The sequence below is a fragment of the Phalacrocorax aristotelis genome, chromosome Z, assembly GCF_949628215.1.
Source record: "Phalacrocorax aristotelis chromosome Z, bGulAri2.1, whole genome shotgun sequence".
In the NCBI taxonomy this organism is placed as follows: Eukaryota; Metazoa; Chordata; class Aves; order Suliformes; family Phalacrocoracidae; genus Phalacrocorax; species Phalacrocorax aristotelis.
In genome coordinates this window covers 10,584,375-10,611,822 of record NC_134311.1, presented here as the reverse complement: position 1 = coordinate 10,611,822, position 27,448 = coordinate 10,584,375, and the positions used below count along the sequence as shown (strand labels likewise).

Here is a 27,448-nt window from a genome sequence, read left to right as displayed (position 1 = left end):
CTGATTTTGAGTTAAAAAGTGCATGTCTCATCCTGGCTGTCAAACTGTCTGTGATATCAAAAATATTCCTTTATTAAAAAAAGACCACTTGAAAACATACTTACACATCACTGTTTGTGGTGTAAACACTGTAATTCAAAGACTCAATTGCCATCCATCGCACTGGAAGCCGTCCCTGGGAATTATTTAATGAAAGTTCATTTGGTGGTGGTTGGAACGGCAATATTGCAATTTATACCACAACAGTTGTTCTGTGTGTTACCTTAATGAAACTGACTTCATGCTACGCAAGTAAGCTTAATAATTTCTTTAATTTTAAACTATTTCTTTAAATTGTGCATTTACTTCTTCAAGGCACAGTTCACACTAAAGCTAATAGAAAATTTATCCAACCAGCATCAAGCAGAAATGGAAATAATTCCTGAGGGATGTCTTATGATGCCTTTAACCAATCCTGTTCCCTTGACTATCTGGTGTTATCCTGGTCTATGACTACATGATGTTTATTACATATCTTCCTCTTTCAGATCTTCCAAAGGATTAGCTTTAGACAGCTGTTTTTTCAGCTCACAGATCCTGACAAGCCTCTGGTTAACATCTTGCTAGATTTGGCCTCGTTCAATAGAATTAGACCAACTTGCCTCAGCTGGACAACTTCTGGTACAAAAATATTATTTTCATAGCTGTCCAGATCCACCCACATACATACCCTCTTCATATGTCAAATGTATATTACATGATTTTTATGATATATTTTAATACACCTCAGAACTGGCTGCAAAATTATTTTACTGCTGTCCATAGTCATATAAATAATTTTCAATTACATTGTATATTACAATCATAGTCTAGAATTTATTTACAAATATTACAAGTATATTAATAAACACAATATAAACATTTATACATAGTAATATATAACGTTTAAGTAGTTCTGTAGTACCTGTGAGTTTGCATTTTTGTTCATATGAAAACACAAAGTAAGAAACAAGAAAACAAAAAATGAGGAAAATGGACTATATCAGTGTGTTTTGATCCTTACCATAGTCTTCTTAACATAAACTTCTTGACCTCTTGATAAGCCAAAGTCAGCTATTTTTGCAACATAATTTTCTCCAACCAAGATGTTTCTTGCTGCCAAATCTCGATGAATAAACTAAAATTTTAAAAAGTGGAAACCACCACAGTATCTGTGAGCTTTACATGTATTTAGTGCTATCTTGAAAATAGCAAACACTCAGAATAAGAACAAAATCCAAAAGAAATGGCTTGGTATGTCACTACCAAGAACATTTTAAACTTTATCTGAAGATGAAAGCAGTTAGTTACCGTTTTATTTCTAAGTTTTAATGCCTCTTCCTTGATTCCCCATGACCATAGCATTTGATACAGCAACGTGAACACAAGAAAATAAAACTCATCCAGTGGGTTCTATAGAAGCTAAAATTAAAACCTCATTTTGATTTCATTAAAAGGCATAGTCCCAGAAAAATTACTGTGCTTTCAGTGAGTAGAGAGGTGAAGACTGACCTGTTTCTGGCTCAAGTAGTCCATCCCTCTAGCAACATCTGCTGCAAAATGCAGAAGTTGCTGAGAGGAAAGTGTAGACGCAGTACTGTTGGCAATAGCGAATGCTGGGTCTGTCTCTAGCACTCTGCTTTTCCGAAGGAAGTCCAGTAAGTTTCCATGGGGGGCATATTCAATAGCAAGATAAAGATATCCTAATGAAACATCAGATAGTGAGCATATCTCAAAGTAAAAGATAGTAACAGTATTTGGACATTTACACTTCTTTGAGTGAAAAAGAAATAAACATAAAATAGACTGGAGGGGAAATGTCAAACAGCATAATTCCTAGGTGCAGAGGAGAGTTTAGAGCTATTGATAAACTTAATTTCTGAAGGGTTAATGTGGGCTTGTAGCTCTAAAATGGAGTTTATTTAGCTTTTTACAAATGTTGCAGAAGGACCTGCTTATAAGCTAGTGTTTCTATGGACTGTATGGGCTTTACTGTGGGGGAGTTTTTAAAACTAAATTTTAAAGTACACGTATTCAAGAGTTATCTTACCCCTATGTTCACATGCTCCTAAAAGATTTATGATGTTAGGATGATGACCAAGTTTACAAAGAACTTCAAGTTCTCCAGCAAAGTCTCGGTGATCATCTTTGGAGGCATACTCTGAAAATCAAATAAGCATGCATTTGTTTTCCTTTGAACAGAATTTATGACCGTCTTGTTGTTAATTATGAGAACTCTGTGCTGCCTGCGGCACTACTGCTTCAGCCCCAATAGAAAGACAAAATCTCTAAGATGTGTTACTATTTACTGAAAAAAGTAGGACTTTTCAATTCAAGGAAAAAAGAGAGAACCTAATGTCTGTAGCAGCCATCTGCAGAGTAAGAAAGCGTCTTGATATACCATGTCACTTCCCTTATTATCTAAGAATGTAAGATGTTGTAGCAGATCATACAAAAACTAGCTGCTTGAAAACCTTCCCATGTGTGTGCTATTGATTATTTCTGCCTGCATTCAGACCTTGGCTCTTTTTTTAAATTATTATTGTGCTTAAAATTGTCTCCCAGTTTGCCCAGATAATAATCTAGTGAATTGCAAGAAAATATATAGATTCTTGCAGTATTCTACATGTTGTAGTTCCCTCTGGAACATGGCAGTCATGCCCAATGAGTACAGAGGAAATGAGTGGTCCTCATAGTATGTATATATATAGATGCATACATACAGTTGTCTCTAAAGAGACATTTGGTATGTATCTAAAGAGACAACTTGGAGTAAATGCTGTGCCCCAAGGCTATCTGTGTGCTCCTCTCTCTATTAAATGCATCTTCTAACAGCTCCCACTTTGCAGGTGAACTCACACATGAAGTTCATACTGACCTATGAATTGAAAAATACATAATAATTAATTATATTAGCAATTAGAAAGAAATATAAACCAACCTGACCATGCAGAAATACAGTCTTTGCCAGGGCACAAATCTTGGCCTTGGACAGCTTATACAATTTCACTAGCAACTTTGAATATTGATTTTATCTTTAGATAAGGGCTACTAAGCATTTCTTATGACAGAGGAACACTTGGAACAAACAACCAAGGAAAGTCTTTAGTCTCAAAGTCTCCAATCTTTACTACCTTTCATCCTTTTAATCGCAGCATCCATGCGTAAGCCATCTTTCTTAATGCGTGCTTTCAGGACTTGCCCAAAGTTACCTTCCCCAATCACATCTTGAAATTTTATGTCATTCCACTCAAGAACTGGGTAAATAGTGGGATCTGGGCTGTTTTTGGCTTTCCTGCTCAGGGTGAGAGTACCTGAGTTAAACTGTACAGCTGGCTCTTCCCTCTGTAACAGAGTTAAGCAAATGACATTAACTGTGATTTCTACTTTACTGAGCAATCCTCTGATTACACTCCCCAAACACGTGTGTACTTACTCATGTACACACACGCACACAGAGCCTGATCCATCTCTTGCTTACACAAGGGTGAATAGAGTAGGTGATTGCACCTACTTTAGACACTAACTGCATCAAGCACTTTTGCCCAGATCTACAAAATTAATCAGGTGTCTGATTTATGCATCAGTACCTTTGTCAACCTAGGCCTCCTGAACAGTTTTATAATCATCTTGAAGATGAAGGAGGTGGGCAAATAACACTTGGTAAAACTGATCTCAAAACCAGTTTTAAGCCTCAGGTTTGAGATTCATCTCATATTAGGCTTGACAAGATCCTGTGCTGATCAGGCTCAGGAAGAAGACTGAGGAAAGAAGCAGCAAGGAGACGAAAGAGAGAGGGAATTATCTTCCTCCATACTTGAGGAGACACCTCGACTTAGTTACACATTCACATGAAATGCTTTTGTGGGAAGTTTCAGGACAAGGAGCAGGAGCTATTTTGTGTGGCTTGGGGACTGATCATCAATTTGGACGGGCCCCTGGCCACCTGTTTATGAAGCAACTTATGCAGATCCATATGGAGGAGCTCTTTGGCTCAGTTTCATTCTGCTTCACAGATTTCCTTCTGAAGTGAGGGAACAGTACCAGAAAGCTGAGTGATAAAGAGACTACAGCAGGATACAAATATATACATATATATATTTAGAGAGAGATATCTCTACATGATGTTACAACCTTCAACAATTCCCTCTCAGCCAGAACTATGATGTTGCCATTGACTGATCCCTGCTATGCTGTCCCAAAGTTGAAACACCATGACGGAGCTGTCACTGATGCTCAACAGCAACACTAAAAAATATTGTAGTTTTCAAAATCAGGCTTAACTTCATGGAGTCTGGCTTGGTACTTGTCAAAAACAGGTACGATAAGACAGAAAAGGGAGAAGGGTAAATGGTGTGCAGCTTTTTTCAAGTCAGGTTTTCTACCTCATAGCCTATAACTGTGTTTGCTTTAGCTCTGGGCTCACTAGAAGAGAAGCTTTGCAACAACAGTACTAATTGCACACATGAAGAGAAGACAGTATTTGGGAAGACCAAGGAAAAAGAATTGGAAAAATCAGGAAGGCATGGGCCAAAATTAATAACCACACTGACACAGGAAAGCTGGAAACCCACCACAACATTTTGGAAAGCCTGAGCCATTCGGCGCTGAAAATTGGCTCGCTTTAACTGCAGCATGATGAGAAAGGCCAGGAGAATTGTCACACAGGTCATCCCTGCAGAGCCAAGGATAGCAATAAGCAGCATTTTGCCTCCTTTTGATTCATATGGAGCTGTTGAGGAAGCATACAAAGAGTTCATCATTATTTCCAGCTAATTCTGAAAAAGCTATGAACAATGTATAGCTAAATACTCCTGTCTTGTAAACTATATTGAGACATAGAGATACATCCCTATCTTTTTGAAAAATGTCACAGACATTGGATACTCTGACTTTCAGATGTATGAGCACCTGCAGGTTCCACTGAACTGAGGCAGAGCAGAGCTGAAGCCACATTCAGTGATCTAGTAGTCCTGTTATATGCAGCTCCTTTAATTTATGAGCTGTCGGGCACTTCCGAGTAGATACACACAAATGTTTTATGTTGCCACTTCACTCATGCCATGCAGTGAACTGAGAATCAAATTTTGATGATGCTCTGTTGGGTGTCAAAATGAAGAGCAAAAGACAACTACTGTTAAAAAATTAATATTATGACTTTGCCTTAGCTAGCTAGTTTATACCACCAGCCCTGGCTTGTGCAAGTCCAGCATACTGGAATAACCAACCTTTAGTTTCTGGAAGAGTCTTCAATTCAAATGACGTGTTTGGGTTGCTCAAGCCAATGTTGTTCTGAGCATTAATCTGAACCTGGTACACAGTGTTTGGGTCAAGGCCCTTGAGATGGTATTGAGTAATGCTGGTGTTCTTTATGATAATATCGATGTGGTTGTATTCAGCCTTGCCATAAATTTTGTAGCTGATGATGATGGAGGAGATGGAATGACCCTCAGCGGTTGTCCAAGAGATGACCGAGGATGTGTCTGTGGTGTTAGAAAACCTGATGTTGTATGGGGCAGGAGGGATTCCTGAGAACACACACAAACACACACAAAACATTGGAGTGTACATCCACCTCTTTTTCCTTCCTGCAGTGAGCCAAACACTTTCCTCGGTGCTTTAGCTGTGCTAAACAGAAGCAGAATTTTTTTGACGAGCTATGGTAACTGAAAGCAATAATTCTATGAACTTGATGTGCTGTCATCCATATTGCAGTACTCCATACTTCCAGCAGAGACTGGACTGGCATTCAGTATACTCCTGTCCTTGGATGAAGATACAAATGCTCTGAGCTGTATGCAAGGACAATACGATTGCTTTCCAATTAATGCACCGAGTACTGAATCATGAACCCTATGTGATTCGGAGGTCGCACACTTTCACTTCTTCAGGGAGCAATTGCCTGTCAGGATACAGGCTGTTAGAAGGAAGGGAAATCAACACCAAGCTGGTGAAGGGTCTGGAGCACAGGTCTTATGAGGAGCAGCTGAGGGAGCTGGGGTTGTTTAGCCTGGAGAAGAGGAGGCTGAGGGGAGACCGTATCACTCTCTACAACTACCCGAAAGGAGGTTGTAGCGAGGTGGGTGTTGGTCTCTTCTCCCAAGTTACTAGTGATATGTCGAGAGACTGGATAATAGAAAAACGTCTTTAGTTAAAGGGTTATTATGCACTGGAAGAGGCTGCCCAGGGAAGTGATTGAGTCACCATCCTGGCAGGTATTTAAAAGACGTGTAGATGTGGCACTTAGGGACATGGTTTAGTGGTGAACTGGCAGTGTTGGGTTGATGATTTGACTTGATGATCTTAAGGGTCTTTTCCAACCTAAATGATTCTGTGATAACATTTCCACAAATTTCATCAGAAAACCACCAGCAGGGGTGAGTGCTGGACTTGTGGACACACCTATGACTACTAAGCTAAGTACTTTCTCCTGGAAAACAATACCCTTATGTTTTTCTTAGTGCAGTTTGGCATCAGAACTCAGGAAACTAGAATGCCCTATGACAGCCATTGATACCTCTATTAATATATGTAGGATGTCAGTGAGGGCCTTCTCACATGACCTGTAAGGAGGAAGAAGCCCACCTTCCCATGTATGGTATGGGCAGTGGCTCCCATTAGCCATGCAGATGGACATCTATTCAGATGGTACTTCATCCAGACAGGGCAGTTGTTGTGACATTATAAAAGGACACTACTCAGGGAATCTGAGGGTGATCATTGGTCTTCAGTGTAGCACACTGAACTACTCTTTGCTCACAGGGGCTTTAGCTTGCATTGTGTCTTCTCTTCCTTCTTTAACTGCTGACTATTTCTGTATTGACATAGCTGAATTGCAGGGTCTGAGCAGTTTTTTTGAGCAACAAAAGAGTTTGGAGCAGACAACTCTGTGGGTTCATCATTTTGAGGAGGAAAAAAATGCTGTGTTTGTCAGAAGTGTGAATCACACAGAAATGAAGGTGTGGATTCCCAAGCTTTCTGTTTGTTTTCACATTTTTTTTAAGCTCATTGGTAGTTCCTGATAATTTCCAATGTAAGAATTTCTTTGGACACTGAGCTATCTTCATAATAATAGTAATAACAACCCCAAGTGAACATGAGGAACTGTTACCAGAACAAAGGATTATATTTAATGTGGTCATTAAGTGACAGTCAGACAGATCACTGGGGGAAAAAAAGGAAGAATTAAACAGAACAATGTGAAGCAGCTACTTACTGTCACTGAAAGTCCATGCGTACAGATAGTTGCTCCATTCTCCTTGGGACCGGGTGTTCACCCGTACCCTGCACATGTATTGCTGTCTAGGCTGAAGATCTTTAATGATCAGGGTGGACATATTTCCTGGCACTTGAGTAATAACACTGCTCTTTTCACCATTGTCATTCACGCTCTTCCTTTCCACTTCAACACGAATGTCATCCTCTGTCCTCAGTGTTAAAGGATGCCATGACAAATTCAGTGATGTCATACTTTTTGGAAAGAGAGTGAGACCTTCTGGTGGAGGAAGACCTTGGAAAAGCCACAGTGAGACAGGGAACAGCATTTTGTATCTGGTATGCAAGCTAAAATAGGAGTACCAGTTATTCCCAGCCACTTGCCCTAGCTTGCAGTGACAAAGGGTAATTGTCCCTGCCACTGCACCTAATTTGGCAGAAATTACATCTGAGAGGTGTTGATAGTCCCAAAGTCTCTTATCAACAGCTGTTGTGTCCACAAAAAGGTCTCTTCACTAAGCTGGTGTTGCAGATGCACTTTTTAGAAGCCAGATCTTTTGCTCTTTTGTTAGTTAGTTCCTGGTGCAATCCTCATTTATTTTATATGTTCAGTTTGGGCTGTATCCTCAGTGGACTAAAAGCTTTTCTGCTCGTTCAGATATCTTAAGTTTTAAAGTAAACTGATCTAATACGAAGAGGAAGGAGCGATCTGATATTAGGAGGAAGGACTGGCATGCAAAAGTGATTTCTATCTCCAACTCTGCTTCAGAGACAGCCAAAATTTGTAAATTTTCCTTTTCCAGACCCCCCATCTCTAATTCAGGGAGAATAATAGCTCTGCCTTTTTGTGGTTTTCTTCACCTCTTATTTTTTTTTCCTCATTTATTTTTTTCTTTGCCTGAGATTATTTTGAAAGGCTCTGCGATAGTTTTCATGTCCAGCCTTCTTTGCTCAAAAGAAAGTGTTCTGGCAGAGATCAGCAAACAGACCACAGGAAAAACCAGCTGAAACAGCCCTTTCGTGAAAAGCCAAGATAATGTCTTACCAAGTGCAGCTGTTGTGAAGCTAGCCTGTGGTCCAGGATGGCCTTCCCCTCCTTCCCCTTGCCGACTCAGCTGAACACAGAACTGATACTCTGTTTTTGGTTCCAGATTGTCCAGTCTTTTGGTTGTGCCTTTTACTGACAATGAAAGGAGAAAGTAAAGCCATAGTCCATGCTAAAAAATGCTAAGAATAAAAGGTTTGGAAAATATTCCTGAACAACTAACCGTGGAAGGTAAGATACTCAGGCTCTTCTTTTGTTCCTGATTCACTGAGGTAAACTATTTAAGCTGGATTGGATGGGGCTTGGAGCAACCCAGTGGAAGCAGTGGAAGGTGTCCCTGACCATTGCAGGGAGGTTGGAACTAGGTGACCTTGAAGGTCCCTTCCAACCCAAACCATTCTATGATTCTATTATGATTTAGAGTACAAAATACTTATTTTTAAATTGAGCTCTGACCCATCTTAAAGGATGTTTCCATCTGCCCTTCCTTCAGGACAGAACAAGACTAGTTGCTTAAGCAGTGTGCATTATGTGTGCAGATCTTGGGTTATCTTGAATTAATAACAACAATTGTTTGTTACTTGTTAAAGTTCCTGTAATGTTTCCTATAATATTTTAGGCCTTGCATAAAATGTTAAAACATGGCTGGAAGAGGTCATATAACTCACAGGTGGGCTTCATTTTGCCCATACCGTTCCTGATAAATATTTAGGTAAGATATTTTTCTCGCCAGAGGGCACAATAGACACCAAGGAAGATTGTAGGTGCTCGACGATGCCTCCGTTCTGCTCACTACATTTGAAAACCTGCTAGTTACATGGGAGTTTTTAACAGCTGGACCCATCACTGAGTACTGTTTACCTTAAGGAAGGAGGGGGGAACCCTTTGGTTACTGAAAACTGAGTATACACTTTCGACTACTGTTGGTGTACCACATTAACATTAACATTATACATAGTGATATATAAAAAGTCACATGTCCGGTCATAAAAGATATAACTTTTGAGTCTAGTCAAGAGCAGACACCACATTATGTTTCAGCATGCAGCAGAAGTTTGTGTTTAAGGGAATTAAAGAACATCCTCTTACCTTCCACAGACATCCAGGACTGGTAACGTTTTGCTGGCTTGTACAGGAGTTTTGTTGACACAACAGGTCCATCTCCAAGATGTAATTTAGCATTGATATCAATTATGAGGAAATTATGTCCACTGTCTGTCAGCTTTGGGGCATACTGTGGCACAGGAGGAACTGAGCAAGAATGCAAGTATTAAATGAGCCTTTTAACTCCCTGTATCGGTAAGACTGTGATATCTTCCTAGATCTACAGGAAAATGGGAGGTGTTCTCAAAACTCTTACAAAGTAGACAGGGGTTTACACCCTAAATCTGGCAGTTTAGATCTTTAAAAAAAAAACTTGGGTTTTCTTCTAATCCTTAGCTTCCCACTTATTTTTTCAATACACATAATTAGTATGTTGCTAGGGTTTCTGTTCATATTCTGACTGTAGATATTTATTCAGACATTTCTGTGCAGTGCAGAGAACAGAAAGCTTGGCCATGTCGCAGTATGAAACTGCCCTTAAAAGCAAAGAAGCAAATACATTTGAAGAGATTCATGCTTTTACCTTTGACTGTAACTTGAAATGGTTTCTCTGCCATTCCCGCTACTGTCTGCACACTGCAGACCCAAGTTCCTGTATCACGGGGCTGGATTCGATTAATTGTAAACATGGCTTCAGAGCGATTACTGGTAACGATTAGAGCAGGCTGAAATGACAAAAAACCATACAGGTCCCCAAAATGTGGGCTTTTAGGAATATTCCCATGATGCTTTCTCACAGTTTAGGAACTCATCTAAAGTGTAATGGTACCAATAGAAAGGGTCTACAGTGGACAATCCCATAGTTTCATATATGCTCCAGTTCATAAGTTCATGACATATGTCAGAATACTGAAATTTCACATTATGCTTGAAAAGCATAGCATGCATTTACTACAGGTAAAGTCAATATAAACATCAGAAATAATAGAAAGCAGTTAATCAGGAGCCTACCCTTAGGACAGTTCCATCTTGCTTCAAAAGTTTAAATTCTTCAGATTTAGGAAGTGGTATCCCCGTTGCTATACAAAAAGGCTTGAACTCGACGCCTGAATTGAGTTCTACAGGATCTAGTAAGTTTTCTATCTGAGGTGAAAGATCTGCTGAGCCTACAGAAGATATATAGTATTTTACTGTCAACCTTCAAACAGAACTTTAAAAAGGCAGCACCAAAACAGGTTTAGGCATATAATGAACATAGGCAGTAAAGGTGTCTGGTTCTCCCTTCACTCATGTGGGCTTACACAAGGAATTCACGCTTACCAAAGTCAGCACTGTTACATCGGTGTAAATATCATGTGAGAAGGAACAAGCCCTGTGTCCACTCTTCTTTCTTTTCCCATCCTCTCCTCTCTCACTGACATTCTAGGCACAGACAGTCTAGCTATGGCAAAATCATGCACACGTTTTGTACTGAATGTACAGTATGTATTTGCTCTCCGTTTTGTCTGTTTATAAGAGCAGTCAGATCACAATGGTATAGTTTGGCTGGTCGGATCACAGTCTTATTTCTCTGCTTGTTTCTGTACTTGAAAGCTTTTAGAATTTAACTGTGGATTTGTTACTTCATTTATCAAGCAGAAATAATAGATGCCAGATGCATCTTATAAAATACTGTGTGTGAACCTTGCCTGAATCCTAAGAGATTCTGAAAGAGGTATGTTCAGCGTTGCAAACTTAACTGTCTCTCAGAGAGACAGAGCTGCTCTGGGATTGTCTGGGTATTTCAGTCATCAATTTCAGACCATGAGGAACTTGGTATAGGAGTGTATGCAGATGAATAAGAGGTAGGTAATGGTAAAGTACCATGAGCCTATCCAAAAGCTGATCAGCTTCTGTCAGTAACTGATATTAAGTTCAGTGTCAAATCCTAAGGAGTAAGGTTTGCAAATCTACCTCTAATGAAAGCAAAGTCAGATTAAATGGTAGCACACCAGCCTGGTAAATGCAGCCTATGGTGCAGAGGCTTAAAAACACTGCATTGCAGTGAAGATGTACAGAAGTGTCTGGAGTGGAATTGCTGTACCAGTGTGAAGATCAGTTTCAGTTACACTAGGGAAAGCCATTTACTACCGTGTTACCTTGCTTTACCTTCTTTTTCACATTGCAGACCATGCCATCCAAGGGAGCAGATGCAGCCCTTAAATCTGTCGCACGTCCCTCGATTGTGACAATTACATTTGAGTTTGCAATCCGACCCATAAAAACCAGGTTTGCATTCTGCAAGTGCATATGTTTCCAGTTAGCGCAAAGGAACTAGAAAATGTCTTCCATTAGTTTTCAATCTCATGCATCAATTCTTCAGTAGGGTTTAGTTCCCTCTGTTAGGTTGAATTTGAAACTATATGTACTAGCACTAAATCATGCACAGAGCATCCTGAGAACACACTAACATCAAAAAAGTAGAGCACATTTGTAGCCATGCTTATCATTTGTAGACTAGATGCCAATGTGGAAGCTTCTTCAATCTCCGCTGTTGTTTCACTTGCACTGTGGCAGTGTCCACGGGCTTCATCAGAGTTATGTCACCATTGAACAAGATGGCACATATTCATAAAGGGAGATGTGATTCATGTCCGAGAGAGATTGCAGTCTAATTAAAGTGAACAAGGCTGATTATGCTCGGTATTGCTCAGCAATGGATATATGTTTGGCAACTAATTGCTCAGTGTGACTTGTAGAAATACAGCAGGACTGTTGCTGTTAGAGGATTTTTAACCTCTCAGTAGAACATCAGTTTGTTTTGCAGAATTATTCCAATTATTTTTAACTTTACTATGTCCTTCTCCTGAGAATCTGACATGGTCCTCTGAGATGGGTAAATATTATTATCCCTCTTTTACAGAATGTAAAAAATCCTGTCTTCTACTCTCCTTTGTTAGTTACCTTCTATATTTCCTATGTAGAGCACACTAAAGACTTCTCCATTCCTCATATTTTTACTATACCTTTATCACATTCCAGTCCCATCCATCCTGTGGCACAAGAGCAACCATATGGATCTGGTAGACAGAACATATAGTTTCTGCATCCATAGTTTTCTTTACAGCTCTCTTCACATGTTTTGCCAAATGTGTTGGCTCCACAAGCTATTGAAGGGAAGGAAGGAAGGAAAGAATAGCCCAACAGCATTAAGTCCACAAAAGAGCTAGTGCTTCTAATGGTACAGCTTGAGACAGCTTTAGACAGTTAGAATCTCTAACACAGGGTTTCATTTCCCAGTGCCAGTGCATCCTTAAGATCTCCTGTTCTAACATGCATTTAACAGTCGTTCAGTATCTTCCAGCATACTGATTTCAGGGAAATCATAGGACAGCCCAGGCTGGAAGGGATCTTGAAGGATCATCTGGTCCAGCCTCTTATGGGAAAGGGAGCATAGAAGAGATTATCTAGCACACTGTCCAAGTGCGTATTGACCAAGAAGAGTTGGAAACATTCATCTTCCCTGACAATATAATCTCTACTAGGAGAGAAGAGGGAGAAGTTGCATCACAGCTACAAGAACAGCCTTAGGGTTCATCTCACCCAACACTGTCCTGTCCCCAATACCAGCTGTAAATTCTATAGCTATAAAGAGTAAAACATGGCTACTACATTTGATGCTTCCCTCAATAATTTACCAGCTTCTGCTACTTAGAAGAAATTAATAAGCGATCTGTGAAAATGATATTTGCTTACCTTTCTCACATGTTTTTCCCATAAAGCCTGGAGGACAGATGCATTCCCCAGTATCTTCATGACAAATGCCATTGTTCATGCAGGAAGGGCAGTGGGAGCTACAGGAAGGACCCCATTTCTGAGCTTCACACCCTTTTATGCAAAAATGTAATTACATATTTTTTATCTTATTCGGTAACCAATGAAGTAGTAAAACTCTTTAGCTAAGACAACCAGTACAATACATAAAAATAGGATCTATTTGGACCCCCTAAAACCCCAGCTGACTGACCTAATGTAAGGAATAACTTTTTTCATTGTGGAAGCGCCCCTATTTCTGGAGCAGAACTGCTGCATTGTATGCAGTAATACCACATAACATCTTCAAGGAAGGAACTGAAAAAGTGTTCCATTTTTGAAAATAGATGTTGATTTTTTTAGTTTGGAAGAGTAAGTTTGGAAGTTGACAAAGATCTTGTATTTAAAATTTCTATTCTTGTAGTAGGGATCTGAGACCTACAAAAGGTCCAGGATTTACCTGGAGCTGGCTGTACGGATAGCAAACCAGCAGGACCAAGCTTGGCATCACTGGCATTGTACCAGCATTTGGGAAGTCATGATTTTTTCCTGTAACAATACTTTTCTTGAAAGTTCATTAGACCAGGTTCACATCTGTCATATCTTTACTGCCTTCACTGGGTCTTTATAAGAAGGATCAATAAACTGATGACCTGTTTCTGGAATAAATGGACTAAGGGCAATCAGCTGTTTTAATGCTTGCCATGATTTTCTTTCCTACATCATAATTTTAAAAGATACTACTACCATTAATCCTGTCATTGAGAGTTTTGATACTGATTTCATAGAAGCAGAGCTCAAGCTCTAAACAAGTATATATTACTTCATCATGCAAATGCTTAATCTATGCCTACAAGATGCAAAATTCTCTGAGCGCTTTTGAAATCAGTGGCTGCCGAATTGTCAATATTTGATTTGTAATGACGTTTCTTCTGTCACAGAAACTGACGTTCATGACTTCCTCTAGCGTAAAGCTAGGATTGAGAAGGTAATGAACTGGAAAGTCCTGAGGCAGGCTCACTGAAAGTAGGTAATCCAGACTTGGATCTGCTTTTTCAGATTTCATCAAGCATTTAATGAATCAGCATGGTACTTGGACCTCTATCTCCTCCTTCTCCCAGAATGAAATTATTATATGTGGTTACTTAGAAAAAAGCTTTGCTAAAAATCATCAGTCTGTGACTATACTGCTAATCCAAGGACAGACAGGACATGTGTTTGAGCAGTGGCATGTAATCATCCCTTGTTATTGTGCTCCCTACCACTCTCCCAAACTATGCTCCAGTTTTTCCAATAGGCAGGATGGACAAGAGAAAAACCTATTTCAAGGCAGGGGGCAGAATTTATGGATAAGCCTTCTACTGTGCAACTTCGCACTAGAGCAGAGAACAGACCTCAGACCATTTAATTTAGTAAGGTGGCAATAGCTTCAAAATCCAAATTTGGGGCAATATATTGATTCATTTGCAACACCTGGAAGTATCCTGTGGATGTTAGCAAGTAAAATATGTTCTACCATCAGAAACACCTCCATAATGTAAGATATTTAAACAGCTGTCTATTTTTACATATTAATTTTATATTTCTACCCAGGTTAATAGAATATAATTTTCATTATATCTGATGAAAATGGACATAGCGGCATGAGCTACAGGACGCATAGAATACTTAAAAAAAAATATCCACTTGCATTGCAAAGTGGTCCTGTCATCCACTGGGAGGTGAACTTTAGAAGCTAACTAAGTGTGGGGTAGTTTGTGAAATTACAATTATATATGCTAAAGATGAGAAATATTAGGATAAATGGGGTTTGGATGTAGCCCACCGTAGAGAACACAGACATTCGAAAATTCTTATTGGTGCGCAGACCCACATCTCGTATTCATGGGAGATCCAGTGCCACCTTCTTCATTAATGCTTACTTGGTGTTTGAAAAGCTGAGATGCTGAGAAAAGTGCTAGCTGTCCTGGCAATACCTAAGATGAATTGATCCTAAATCTGAATTTCTTTCTTTCTCAGCTGCTTAAATCAGTATCATCTTGTACCAAAGATCCTTGGGAAAAAAATCCTTTTGAATAATGTGATGGCAGCTTATGACAAGAAAGATTTTGGCCCTTATTTGAGCACAGTGTAAGTTTGTTTTCCAACCTTAATGATTTTATGATTCTATGATTCATTTCAGATTCATTATGACCTTAAACAATTAATCATCTGCACACGTTAATGGAACTTACGTCTTACAATAAGTCTTGTGTAAGCAGAAGTAAAGAGGTTTCCTCCTATATATCTGGCAGAGTAAACCCCTGCATCCTGTGGTTGAACTTGAGGGTAGGAGACTTCCAGCTCCCCTGGCACTTCATGCCTGGGCACAGAGTGGATAAAGGAACCTGGAGGAGCAAATGATACAACAGACAGAAGTCATTCACCCTCTACAGACAGAGGTGGGTTTGCACTGGTTACTGAGGAAGGACAGCTGGGATGAGCTAAGCAGCAGAATCTATTAGTTATTAATTTGCTGACAGCTTGTTAGCTATAATAGTTTTTGGTAATTGGAGAGGTGCAAGTAAAAAGGAAGCTAGATCTTGGGGAGATTTAGTAGATGAACGGGACAAGCTACTTCGAGTTCAGCATTGATTGCTTTACAGGAATGTTGCTAAGAGTTTAGTGGTTGAAAGTGTTAATTTTGTGTCTTGGTCTCTACTGAAGTGAGGGGTGACTATCTGCAAGGAGTCTAGTGTGGCTGGAAGGAGTCAAATAGCAAATGCCAGCCAAGTCCTATTTAGTCTGAGAGCTCAAAGGTTTACTTAGCAGACCAGAGTAGGAAGAACACAACACAGCTTTATCTTTTCTTCCCAGACTTAACACATTTCTATTTCATCTATTTTTTTCACCAATGGAGCTTATTGACATTATTCTAGGTTTGCTGTAGTTGGTCATACATGCTTGGTAAGTACGGCAATAGCATTTGGTCTTCTCGCATTCCTCTGGATCACCAAGTAACAATATTTGAACATTGATTGCTGTCAAAGAGAAGCTGCATCCAGTGGACTTCACACAGTGAAGTTCACTAGTGTCACACGTGAATACATACACACGCACAGACATGCACACACACAAATGGGTAACTGGCCTCAGACAGTCTCTACAGTTGCTGGCACCAGGCTTACAAGCCCCTTTGACCCCTGACATGTGTTTCCAGTTACTAGGAGTCAAATCTGTTGTGCATTCTAGTCTGGCGTGAAGGTCACTTGCAGATTATATGTATGCATAGCAGGTAGAGAGCACACTTATACTGAAGAATAGTTAGGAACAGAGTTTAATAAGATCAGAACAACTGTAGTGCAGAGGTTGGCCAGACCAGTGTACTGCCCTGCAGCTTGCACACATGCAAGTGCCACCTTTTACCTGCCTCCTGCCCCATTTTCCCATGCTTGTTCCTTTCCCATTCACTTTGAGCCCTCCCTTTCTTCTGTTTGGCTCTTTAAATATCACATTATTTCACACAAGCTCACATTCCCCTTCAATCATACTATAACAATTTGCCCTTTCCCCCTGAGACCCGTGATAATCCTGCTCCCTGCTTTTACCTACAAAGCTCTGGCTGAAGCTGCTCAGGGCTTTGTGTTGTTCCTTCAGTGCCCCACAGCAGCTCAGAGCTCTGCCCTTTGATGTCCTCACTGTCATCTGTCACTCCTTAGGGCTTGTGTGTCTGTTTATTACTTCTCTTGTTTCTTGACTCTTTTAGGTGAAATGGCCATTAACCACATGATACTGACACAAATCAAATGCCCTTACCTTCTTAATGCCCTTACAGTTACACTGATAATAACTTTTTTCACTTTGCTGAAATGATTTAGGAGGTAAACTATGTCAGGCAGGACCTTTATTGCCTGTAATACTACTTGCTATCATATTATCAATTTGACTACAGTCAAATTTTAGGCAGCCTAGAAAGGTAAGATTTTGCTGAGGATCATAATCAAAACAGCAAAAAGATCTTGGGTCAGTTTAGTCCATGACAACACATAACAGTTCTTCAAGAAAACAGGGCCAAAGAAAAACAGCAAAGCAGGAAAGAGATTAGTTCTGAAATTATTGGTTTTTTTTTTTTTTTCGTATCTTTTGAGTTACAAGCTGCAAAGAACCTTGCAGCAAAGTATTAAGAAAACCTTATGCTCACAGTCTGTTAGCAAGGTTCAGTTTTTGTGGCATGTTTTCCAAGGTGGCACAAGTTATGCCAACGTCTTAAAGCAATCTTGTTTAGCAGAACAGTTTCATTCTCTAGACAGCCTTTGTAAGGATCTGGAAGGGGAAAGTGGTACTTCAAATGACTGAAGTGAAAGACTGTTAAATATAACAGGACAAGAATTTTCTCTTCTTTGCCAGCTCCTGTATCAGGAATCCTCAGGGATGCTATTTCAGCTGCAAACTCAGGTGGATAGTTTGACCTTCTGTCTAGAGTCACGGTTAATTTGAGGCTTTTTGCCAAAATTCCAGTTGGAATCCCAGCCAGGGCAGCAGCATGATATAAGCACTCCTGCTCCACCATATCAGCACGTTCTTATATGAGAAAATGCTGACAGGAGATGACAAAATTTCTGTGGGGACCCTGAAAGGACAAGTGATGGCAAACTTTCCCCACTCTGCACTGCCATAGCTGAATCTCTGAAGAGTGAAGAAACAGGTCTTTAAGAAACTCTGCTTTGCATATTGCCTTTTAAAAGACATCTTTTGGCTCTTTTTCCTCTTCCAGCCTGTAGGTTAATAGCAGCCCACTGTGCTCCAAGTATTCAGTTACTGGGGCTGAGACTGGTCCACTGCATGTTTTCTTTTGCAGTATGCTGACATTTCCTTACCTCATCCTGCTCTATTTACTTCCTATTTCCTTGTAGCTGACTGTAAGATAGACTATCTGTAGACAAAGGTGGACAAGTATGTTATGTATGCTTTCCACAGGTATAGTTTATTGGGCTTTAAGATTCTGATTAAGTATGAAGGCACTGTAAGTTTAGTGACTCGTATTTTACTACATTTCTACAGGAGGTAGATAGCAAACTGCACTTATTTCCAAGTGTCAAGCAGTAGCAAAGAGCAGCTGAACAGTGAGTTACATGTGATTTAGGTGCTATGTTAGATAGAAAAGTTGGTGTCATAAATTCCACAGCTCGACTACTTTTTGTAGTTGAATGAAGTAATGATTAGGTTTTGTTGACAGTTTTGCCCTTCTAATAGCTGATTACTAGTGCTTCATTTCCTAGCCTGAAGGGCTTTATAGAAGCCAAATGGCCTCTAAAAGCCATTTGAAGAAGAAAAAGTATGCGCTTGAAAAGCAGCAGAAATGCAAAGAAAGATGCAGTAACTAGGCTTTCACAGTAGCACAGAAAAAAAAAATGAAAAAAAAAGAAAAAACCTAAAATCAGTGAGGGAAATATATGAGGTGATATAGAAGGAAATAAAGAAGGAAAATGAGAAACAAAGCAAAGGTATAAACAGAGGGTTTGGCATACTGGTGGAATACAGTCAGGTCAGGTCAATATATTGGATATGGCCAGTGGCTCCTTTAGGGAACATTAAAGGCATGAGGAATTATGGCTGCTCCAGTTGCACAGCACGGGCTTCATCAGCAATGACTTTAAAACACTTATGTGGCACTTGACTAAGACAGTGATAGCAGGAAAGGAAAAGACAAGAGAGAAAGGATAATTACCATTTTTGTAGATCACTGCATCTTCCTCTTTTGCTGCCATTCTGATGAAGGAAATATTCACATGCTCTCCCTTGTTTGCTGTAATAGTTAATGCCACCGGGTGGAATGAGGCTGAAAACAGAACAGGACAGAAGTATGGGATAAATAGCAGCAGTTATTGTCTCTATCTGGTCTCTGGGCTGAAAGCTGAGAAGGGACCCTGACTCAGTTTTTGACACTTATATTTCTTCAGATCACACCCTGGCTTTTTATCACCAGCAACCTCAACTTATGCTTTGGCAAATACAGAGGACTCACCTATACTCTGAAACAACAGACTGCCACTAGAGCCAGAGGCATGAATTTAAAAAAAAAAAATTTTTTTTTGGCTGAGTAACTGGAAACACTTTCTAATTAGGAGGTCCACCTGGCTGTAAAATGCTTTCCCAAGTTTCTTCATCTCTTGAAACATTTTTAAAGCAGACTGGGTAAAGTACTGGAAAATATATCATAAAGAGCAAACTCTCATTGGCAGACAAATACCCTGACTCAGTTCTTCTCTGTTTAAGCTTTATGATGCAGAACCGTCAAGATAGTTCAGGAGACCACAGTCATGCAGGGTCTGGGGGAGATGCGGTAAGACAGAGTAGGTCTGTGCTTGTGTTAGTTCACCATGCTTTCTACAAATACTGGCAATGTTGGCTTGCCCTAAGAACAAAAGAAAAAACCATACTCACAACCAGTGGTACTTTTACCAAAATATACTAATCTGAAAATGTGGCTTAATTGAAATAAGTATTCTGTATGAGCAACTGTCTAGATATTTTTCAGTTTTCCGGTTGGGAAATTGAAATTAATTTTTCTGCTTAAACAGAAAAGTACTTTTATACATTTGTTTATAGTTCTGATTTAAGGAAAAGGAGAAAGTAGTAGGTAGAGGAATTTCACAAAATTTTTGCCTTTCCTTATCATTACTAGTGGGAAAAAAAATCAGAAGATAATTGGGGAAGGGACAGAAAAATATCAAGGAATAGTACTTTTTGAAACCAGTGAAACAATAATTTTAACTGCAGCTGAACAGTGAGTTATGTGTGATTTCAGTGCTATGTTAGATAGAAAAGTTGGTGTCATAAATTCCACAACTTGACTATTTTTTGTACTTGAATGATTAGAAGTTAAGGACACTTCCTTGCATTTAGTTGAAAAATTCCAAGGAAACCTGTGAGTTGTTTTTAAGACAAATTTGGTTTTCTGACCAGTTTTAGGTCAGAGGTTTTATGTCATGCTGTTATTGATATGTTGTATGGAAAAAAATTACAGAAACTCTTCTAAAATTAGGCAAAGTCAACTTCCAAACTAGTCAGCTCTTTATCTGAGTGAGAATGTCACACTTCTGTGCTTAGAGCACCCAGGGGAGCGAGGCATTGATTTTCACCAGCACCCTTTCTATTTCTGTTTTTGAGGCTGTTCAGCCTTAGAGTTCCTCCTGTGAAAGTCCATCCTGCATCTTGTTTTTGTTCAGCTCCCGGGAGCCCAATTCTGCTGCCACCTGCCTCCTCAGCATGGTGAGAGGGACCTTTCCAACAGAAAGACCTACTGGAGCCTTAGCTAGAAAGAATCCTTGAAGAGCCCTTCATGCTTCTAGTCAGCTCTGCATTTGCATATGTTCCGTTTCTAATAAAATCACATTTATTTCACAGGGAATATTTTCCTTAAGGAACACATACACAAGTTAGTACAAACTGTTAGACAACTTATTAATAAAAAATTGTAATTTATCTATAGTCATGCCTCTTTTTTTTTAATTCATTTTTAGAAAACTGTCAATAAAGTATTCTTTGATTCATACCAATGGTTTCAGAAAACAAATTTGGAGCCTATGGCTGAAATTTGGTGGCAAAGACATACACAGAGATAGCATCAGAAAGCAGACAAAAAATAATGAACTAACTTCCTATTATATAAGTAATAGAGGTGTAAAAAATGAGCAGGTAGATGATATATTAAAGTTTGTTTGAGGCTGAAACTGTGTTAGTACCTCCACTATTTTGTAAAATCTGAGGGGAAAATAAGGGCAGTATGCTCAGAATATCTGAGGAAAGAGCATTTTAATACTTCCATTTCAGAACAGCATTTTAATTCAAAGTCAAAATGTTTCTGTTCTGTCATGTAAAATTAAAGAAATAAAATCTGAGTAAAAATGAAGACATTTCTATCAACCCCTCCCAGAATTTTATTTCCTTGAGAATTTTGACATTTTAATGTTTTATATCAGATTAGAAATAAGACAGCTATTGAAAACACAGAATTCTTTGCAGAATGGAATTTCCATCCCCTGTGCAGTTCTAGTGTTTATTCTCTGAGCCTCTGCCCCATGTCTTCATTCCTTTGTAATTGCTATCCAACTGATTTCAGCAGGACTCTTCTTGTGTAATACTTCCTGCATGAATCTCGCAAGCACATGCATGGGAATCTATTCAGCAATTGCCATGTTACCTAGGTACTGTTATCTGAACTTAAATCCTAGAGAAACAGAGAATTCTGGTACAGAACAATGACATGAGATCTCATTAGACACAAGCAAAAAAAAAAAACCAACCCGAAAGCAGTCCCAGCTTACTGGCAGCTCCCAAGTTAGATGTTATTTATGAATAATAAATGCATGGTGAAAATCATGATCTATTTAGGAAAAGAAAATTCATCAGCTTTCCCCAAAATAAGTTGCTAGTTACAAAGGATCCTAAGTGTTTTAGTTGAGTGTTTTTTGGACCAAATTCAGTGAGGCATTACTAATTGTTTTAGCAATTTTAACAAGACATTAAACTTTTGTGTCCCCATTTTCTTTTCTTTGTATGTTGTTTAGCTTAACCACAAGACTTTTTCTTCAGAGTATTGTTGCAATGGAAAGGAACCCACACTCCCTGGTGGGCTCAGTTCCAACGTATTTTTAGATTGTGACTTGTATTTCATGATTTCACATCTTGAGTGTGCCAGTTCCTTATAGAGACATAATGAACTGAATCACAGGGCAAGTGCCGTAACTCTCTGTCGCTAGCATTTCCATTATTGTCCCTTTGCCTCCTCTAGAGAGTTTCTAGGGGGGAAGCTCAATCACATATATGAAAATACACATTTATTGTGTAGAGAAATTGCATAAATTATATTTGACTAGATGCAGAACAGGCTATATAGTGTTCTATTCTAGATATTTGTGTGGTATACACTATCAGCATTACTCCCCGTATATATATACACACACATATAAAGCATAATCTGTTCCCTCTCATTGCATGTGTGAATATTACGTGTGTAACCATAAGGCTAAAATACAAAGAATTCAGGAGAATGGACTCATTACTGTCAGAATGGCACACGTGTAGACTAAAACAGGAAAATGAACCTGTTATCCTTCCGTATTATACAGCAAAAATATTCACTATATCTGACTATCTGATAACAGGTACATAACCCGGCAGATGACAGTTCTCACTAAAGTCAGTGGGGCTACGCAAATGATTAATGCTTAGTGAGTGTTTCAGCAGCTTCTTGCCCTGAGGCTGCAAAACAGTGGCTGGATTTTCAGAAGTGCTGCTCCTTCCTGTGCCTTTTGTGTCCTCAGTGAGAAACTGCACATTTCAGCTCTTGCTCATTTTTTGGTGCTGAAAAACACTCTGCCCTTAAAAATTATTCAGATGACAACAGTAAAAGGGGGAAAGGCCTGTTTTCCAACTACAGATGCTTTGCCAAACCTCACAGTCCTTCACTGACCTCTTCTTCCTCTTTCTGTGTACTTCAACAGCTTTGAGAATTTCTGTTGCGCCTCTTTCTCACCCATCCAGCCTGATTAGATTATACATGTTCAACGACTTGCTAGCTGAAATTTTGTCAGGAGAAAATCAGAAATGGATTCAAACCTAGGAATTATTCAAAGAAACCTGCCTACCACTGGCATGAATGTTATGTTATTTCTGGCTAGAACAATTTCTGTCACATTGGAAGCTCTCAAAGTTTGTTTACTTTAAATTATCTGCTCCTAGGTCCACAGAGACCAAGTGCAAAAAACTGATTGATTCAGAATACACTCTTCCACCCATGGAGGTTGTTCTACAGGACAGCCAGAGATGCACTAAGCTTACTGGCATTCTGCCCCAGGCAGGGTCACATTGGCTTTCCATGGACTGTTATCTTATCTCCTCATCCTCCTTATTGCAGCCTTCTTTGAAACAATGGAGTTGTCAGCCTGCATCGGCAGAGATTTCTTAGTGACCTTCAAAGACCAAATTAGGTCAGAGAAAACATAAGCCAAAGAAAAATGCACTTGTCCTGCCCACGTTGTTTTTAATGTCCCCATACTAAAAAAAAATAAATGGACACTAGCTGTAGCTCAGAAAAATGAAAAAGCTCTTTTTCTAAATTTGCTCTATAATTTCAGGAGATACCAACAATGATAATTCCTTTTACTAAAACCTTAAAAAGAAAGATTAAAAATGTCTCCTCACAGACCAGCTGCCATGGCAGAAAACATTAGCAATACAGTGAAGTCAGCTAACAATCACCTGAAGTTTTGAAAAGTTGATTTGCTGCAGAAAATTAGCCAAAATTTCTTACACTTTTTTTGTAGTTTACGGTGATCTCTTTGCTTTGGAACTTGTCCCAGAAGTCTAATCAGGTCCAGAGGCAAGTGAAATTTTGCACATCAGAAAATTCATTTTAATGGCCAGAGTGCTGGGCCTTGGAAGTCCCACCTTCTCATCCCACCAGCTCCCTGCCATGTTTGCATTTTCTATGGTGCATAGCCTTAAAATCAAAACCAAGTTAATAGTGAAATCAATAGTAGATTTTTATGAATAACCTTAGATTTTGGGACACTTCTCTGGAGTCTCTTTCCAATGTTGAGCTGGATCGGGTTCTTTTCATACTGACACAGACTGTGCAGATCCAATGTTGCCAATCTGTAGATTTACTGAACCATAGGCAAGGCAGTTATTTTCTAGGCTGAGGTTTCCCATTTATTTAAAAAAAAAAAAAAAAAAAAGTAAAGTCTAGCTATCTACAGCTCAGACCTGTCAAGATGTTAAAATGCAAGTGAGTTTAGAAATCAAGTGTCTGGGATGTGAAAAGCCCAGTGCAGGAGTTACCGTATGTGTTACTTCATGGGGTTGATGAGGCCGGCATTTACCTTATTTGCCACCTGACTTTGTGTTCCTGGCAGTAGCCAGATACAGGCAGAATACCTACAGATGTCTGACTAACTTCCACAAGGAAATGACGAGCAGCTACTATCAACCAGTTGTCTCTGCACTTTAGAAAAAAAACATGGGCTTCAGCCAAGTCTATTTTTGTTGACTCCAGACTGCCTTGCTTGCTCTGGAGCCCCTTTTGTGCCCACTTGTGTCAACTAGGGATAACCGCCACTGGGCAAGCAGTGACATGCAAAATTCAGATCTGACCACCATACAGTACCTCCCAGCGGCATTTTCATGGTATGTATCCTCGTCACCTCATCCCTGAGCCTCCCTTCGCAGTAATACGCTCCAATAGTCTCACTGGCCTGTTCCCTCTTCCACACCACTGTTTTGGCTGTTGCTCTCTTTGAATCTTCATTAACTTCCAGTGGTTCCCGGTGCTGGTTTGTCACATCCTCCTGGTCTCGATCTATTGTGATAGACTCACGGGAACGCCACTTGGAAGTGATACAGATAAGTGATGTCTCGGAGTTGCCCACCATAGGGAACGAATTGATCAGTATGAGGTCCAGTGCCGCTTCCACTTTGCCTAAGGAAAAAAGCAACAGGTGAAAAAATTTTACTGCAGAGTTTGAGTATGTGGCCGATCAAATCACCAGATAATCTGTTTCACCCAGTACTCAGGATTTCTCTGGCTGGTGTCTTGCACAGCTTTTGTGCAAAATGGGAAAATTGTAGATAAATTAGTCTGCTACATTCGCTTTAGGATTTACTTTTTGTGTCATGAAAAGGTGGAGTTTGTTCTTCTCAGAAGATGAAATAAGTCTGGCAAACTTGTGGAATTTCTTTTAAGAGCGGCTGCAGAAGCCCAAGAAAAACCATTGGCTGCAGAAGCAGATAGATTGTTGGGTAGTTAGACATGTACGTTAACTGCCTCCAGTATGGCACTTTCCTGGTAACTGGGCCAGTTGATCATAAGGTTATGAGTTTAATAGTGTTAATTTTATGCCCTTTACATGGATTTAATATGTATCAGTTGATGTAAAGCAGATACATCTTTTGTTTATACAAATTGGTAGTACCTTGAACACTTGGAGTGTTTTTTGTCAGCCATTTTATGAATTTGTATTAATGATTTCATAATCATTCATACGTTAACTATGCGAAGCCCTAACAGACAACGGCAAGATCCATGGCACAAAGAAACTTTCTTAAAAACAAAGAGCACGTTGGCGGCAGTAGCAAAGCCATTTTTAAAAATGAGCTTAGTTTTAAATAAATCAAAATGTCTCCCTTTGATCAATAGAACTGCCAGAAATATATGGAGATGGAATTTCTTTGAAAATTATAGATACAAGCCTAATTAAAACAGTCTCTGGCAGAGTGCTACAGATTTAGTTGTTCAAATGTGCATAGCAGGAGGGAAATACAGCTCTTCTATAACCAACAATTTGCAAATAACAGGCGTTTCCCTTCACTTTTGAAATTCAGGGTAAGGAGAAGGGAAGCAGCAACATTTTTTCCAGCTGAAACAGGAAGAATAATTGATTTCTTTTATTCATCACATCTATTTTCCTGCTTTGGATACAAGTATATTTTGTATTTACACAGACACCCAATATTTAGCACCACTCAGCTTCCAAATGTTTCTCTGATTGGAAGGAAAGGGTATAGTCTTAGATAAGGGAGGTCAAAAGGTCTTAGTGCTGACTGCAGCCTTTGCGTGTGTCTCTGCAGTGCTTGGGGCCAAGGGAGGAGTTCCTCCTCTGCTTTCGGTGCCAGCAACCACTCTGGGGACTGAAGTATCTTGACAGCACACTGACACTCACCACACCCAGCCAGCCTGCCACAGTTACCACCCTTTAATGTGCCAGCCCAGATAACTTGCAGTTACATAATGGAGAAATGAAACCTTCTGGAAAGGATGCAACGGCCATTAAAGGAAATATTGCATAAAGGTGCGCGTTAGTGAAGTCAATTCATCCTGCTGCATGCTACTGAAATAGACCTTTTGAACAAAGTTAAAGAAGCATGTGGTAGAAATGAGGGCAGACTTGTGCATTCATTTTTAGGGGCATTTATCTCAACCTATTTACTTTTATATGAGGAACATTTGTGCTCTTACTATCCATCTGATGCATCAGCTGAAGGCAGATGTAATTCAACAGTCACCGACGTTGAAAGCAGAGGGCTTCAGTTTATATCAGCAAGGTTCACATGACAGGTAGAGATATTCTTAAAATCATAAATTGCAAGATCCTGATTTCTGCAGACTTTTGTGAAACTTGGAACCAAATCAGGATCCAAACTCGGTGATTTGACGTGATTATCTGTGTCAAGATCTGGCAGTGTGCTGCAAATCAGAACTGAAATATTTTGACATTTCTGCCTTGCATCCACAGGACACAGAGCTGCAACTGTCTTTCCAATACAGAGGTATGGGCCCAAGTTTCTTAGGTCCTTCAGAGGATGGCTGCTTGTCCAGAGCTCCAGTTCTATTTCTCTAGCATTTCTCTGTTTCTCTGACTTCCAACACAGATTGAAAGGTGAAAATAAAACCTCTTTCCCCTCCCTGCATCTGAACCTTTTAGTACGTGAGAAAAAGTGGTAGAAGTCTGAGTTTTGAGGACTAGTTTTCATGTTGCCTTTGATCTCTGTGCAAGACATAGCAAAGCAATATCACATCAGAATCAGGGCATTTGCTCCATACTTTTCTGTTTCATTTTAGTTGTACAAATAATGTAATCAAGGTATAGAACAGCCATTGCTCAGATATATTTCTTATTTATACTTGTGATTATTCCAGATGAATCAAAGTCTAGCCACTGGTGGATGGATAGTGTCTGATTGTCTAAATATAGATGGGTTTTTGTCACATTAGACAATGCAGAGTAACACAGACACTTGCATGAGGCAGATAGAGCACAAATGGAGCTTCATGACTTCCTGGAGAAACACTAGGCGGCCTTTCTGTGTCTAAACGGGAGTAATATCTATGTGTAGGTATGGAATCATATGCCAAGCATGATTTGGCAGCTAAGGTTTTACAGCTGGAATATATTGTGAGCACAAATTAAAATATATCTAAGTGAAAGTTTTGCACTGAGAAAAGCTATGTTTTAGGTGCATTTTGACAAAAAAAAAAAGGCCTCCCAGCCGTGCATTGACTTAAAGGCAACCCACTCACTCAACTAAGAAGAATCTCACAGGAGATGTTTAAGTCAGCATAAGGCCTCTTCAGTGATAGGAAGGCCTTCTTTGACTTCACTGAGAGCTGTTGCCCTCAGATTGTAGAAGAAAAAAACAGCACAGAAAACTGTAAATTGCACATATGCTTTATGCTTCAGGATTTCTACAGCATTTCTTTCTTGTAATGCAACTCAAACTAACCCAACCGTCTTTGCTGAAAAGGAGTTTGCCTATTCTGACAAAACTTAGGCAAGTCCTACCCTTGATGTTAAT

The 27,448-nt window shown here is 39.5% G+C and overlaps 1 protein-coding gene across 2 annotated transcripts in view; it reads right to left on the bottom strand.

Annotated features, from left to right (window-relative positions):
- Positions 1–27,448, bottom strand: part of TEK (TEK receptor tyrosine kinase) — a 41,861-nt gene that overhangs the window by 4,567 nt on the left and 9,846 nt on the right. The window contains exons 2-19 of one of the 2 annotated variants that reach the window (XM_075078754.1): positions 24,264–24,575; positions 18,822–18,932; positions 15,349–15,501; positions 13,058–13,189; positions 12,328–12,468; positions 11,471–11,599; positions 10,334–10,488; positions 9,906–10,047; positions 9,368–9,529; positions 8,279–8,413; positions 7,235–7,528; positions 5,247–5,546; positions 4,593–4,750; positions 3,153–3,363; positions 2,069–2,179; positions 1,531–1,721; positions 1,043–1,156; positions 105–175 (exon numbers count right to left, since the gene is read on the bottom strand). In XM_075078754.1, coding sequence (XP_074934855.1) covers positions 105–175; positions 1,043–1,156; positions 1,531–1,721; positions 2,069–2,179; positions 3,153–3,363; positions 4,593–4,750; positions 5,247–5,546; positions 7,235–7,528; positions 8,279–8,413; positions 9,368–9,529; positions 9,906–10,047; positions 10,334–10,488; positions 11,471–11,599; positions 12,328–12,468; positions 13,058–13,189; positions 15,349–15,501; positions 18,822–18,932; positions 24,264–24,575 — 3,022 coding nt within the window. The remainder of the gene's footprint in view (positions 1–104; positions 176–1,042; positions 1,157–1,530; positions 1,722–2,068; positions 2,180–3,152; positions 3,364–4,592; positions 4,751–5,246; positions 5,547–7,234; positions 7,529–8,278; positions 8,414–9,367; positions 9,530–9,905; positions 10,048–10,333; positions 10,489–11,470; positions 11,600–12,327; positions 12,469–13,057; positions 13,190–15,348; positions 15,502–18,821; positions 18,933–24,263; positions 24,576–27,448) is intronic. The other variant, XM_075078756.1, reaches the window with a different exon arrangement.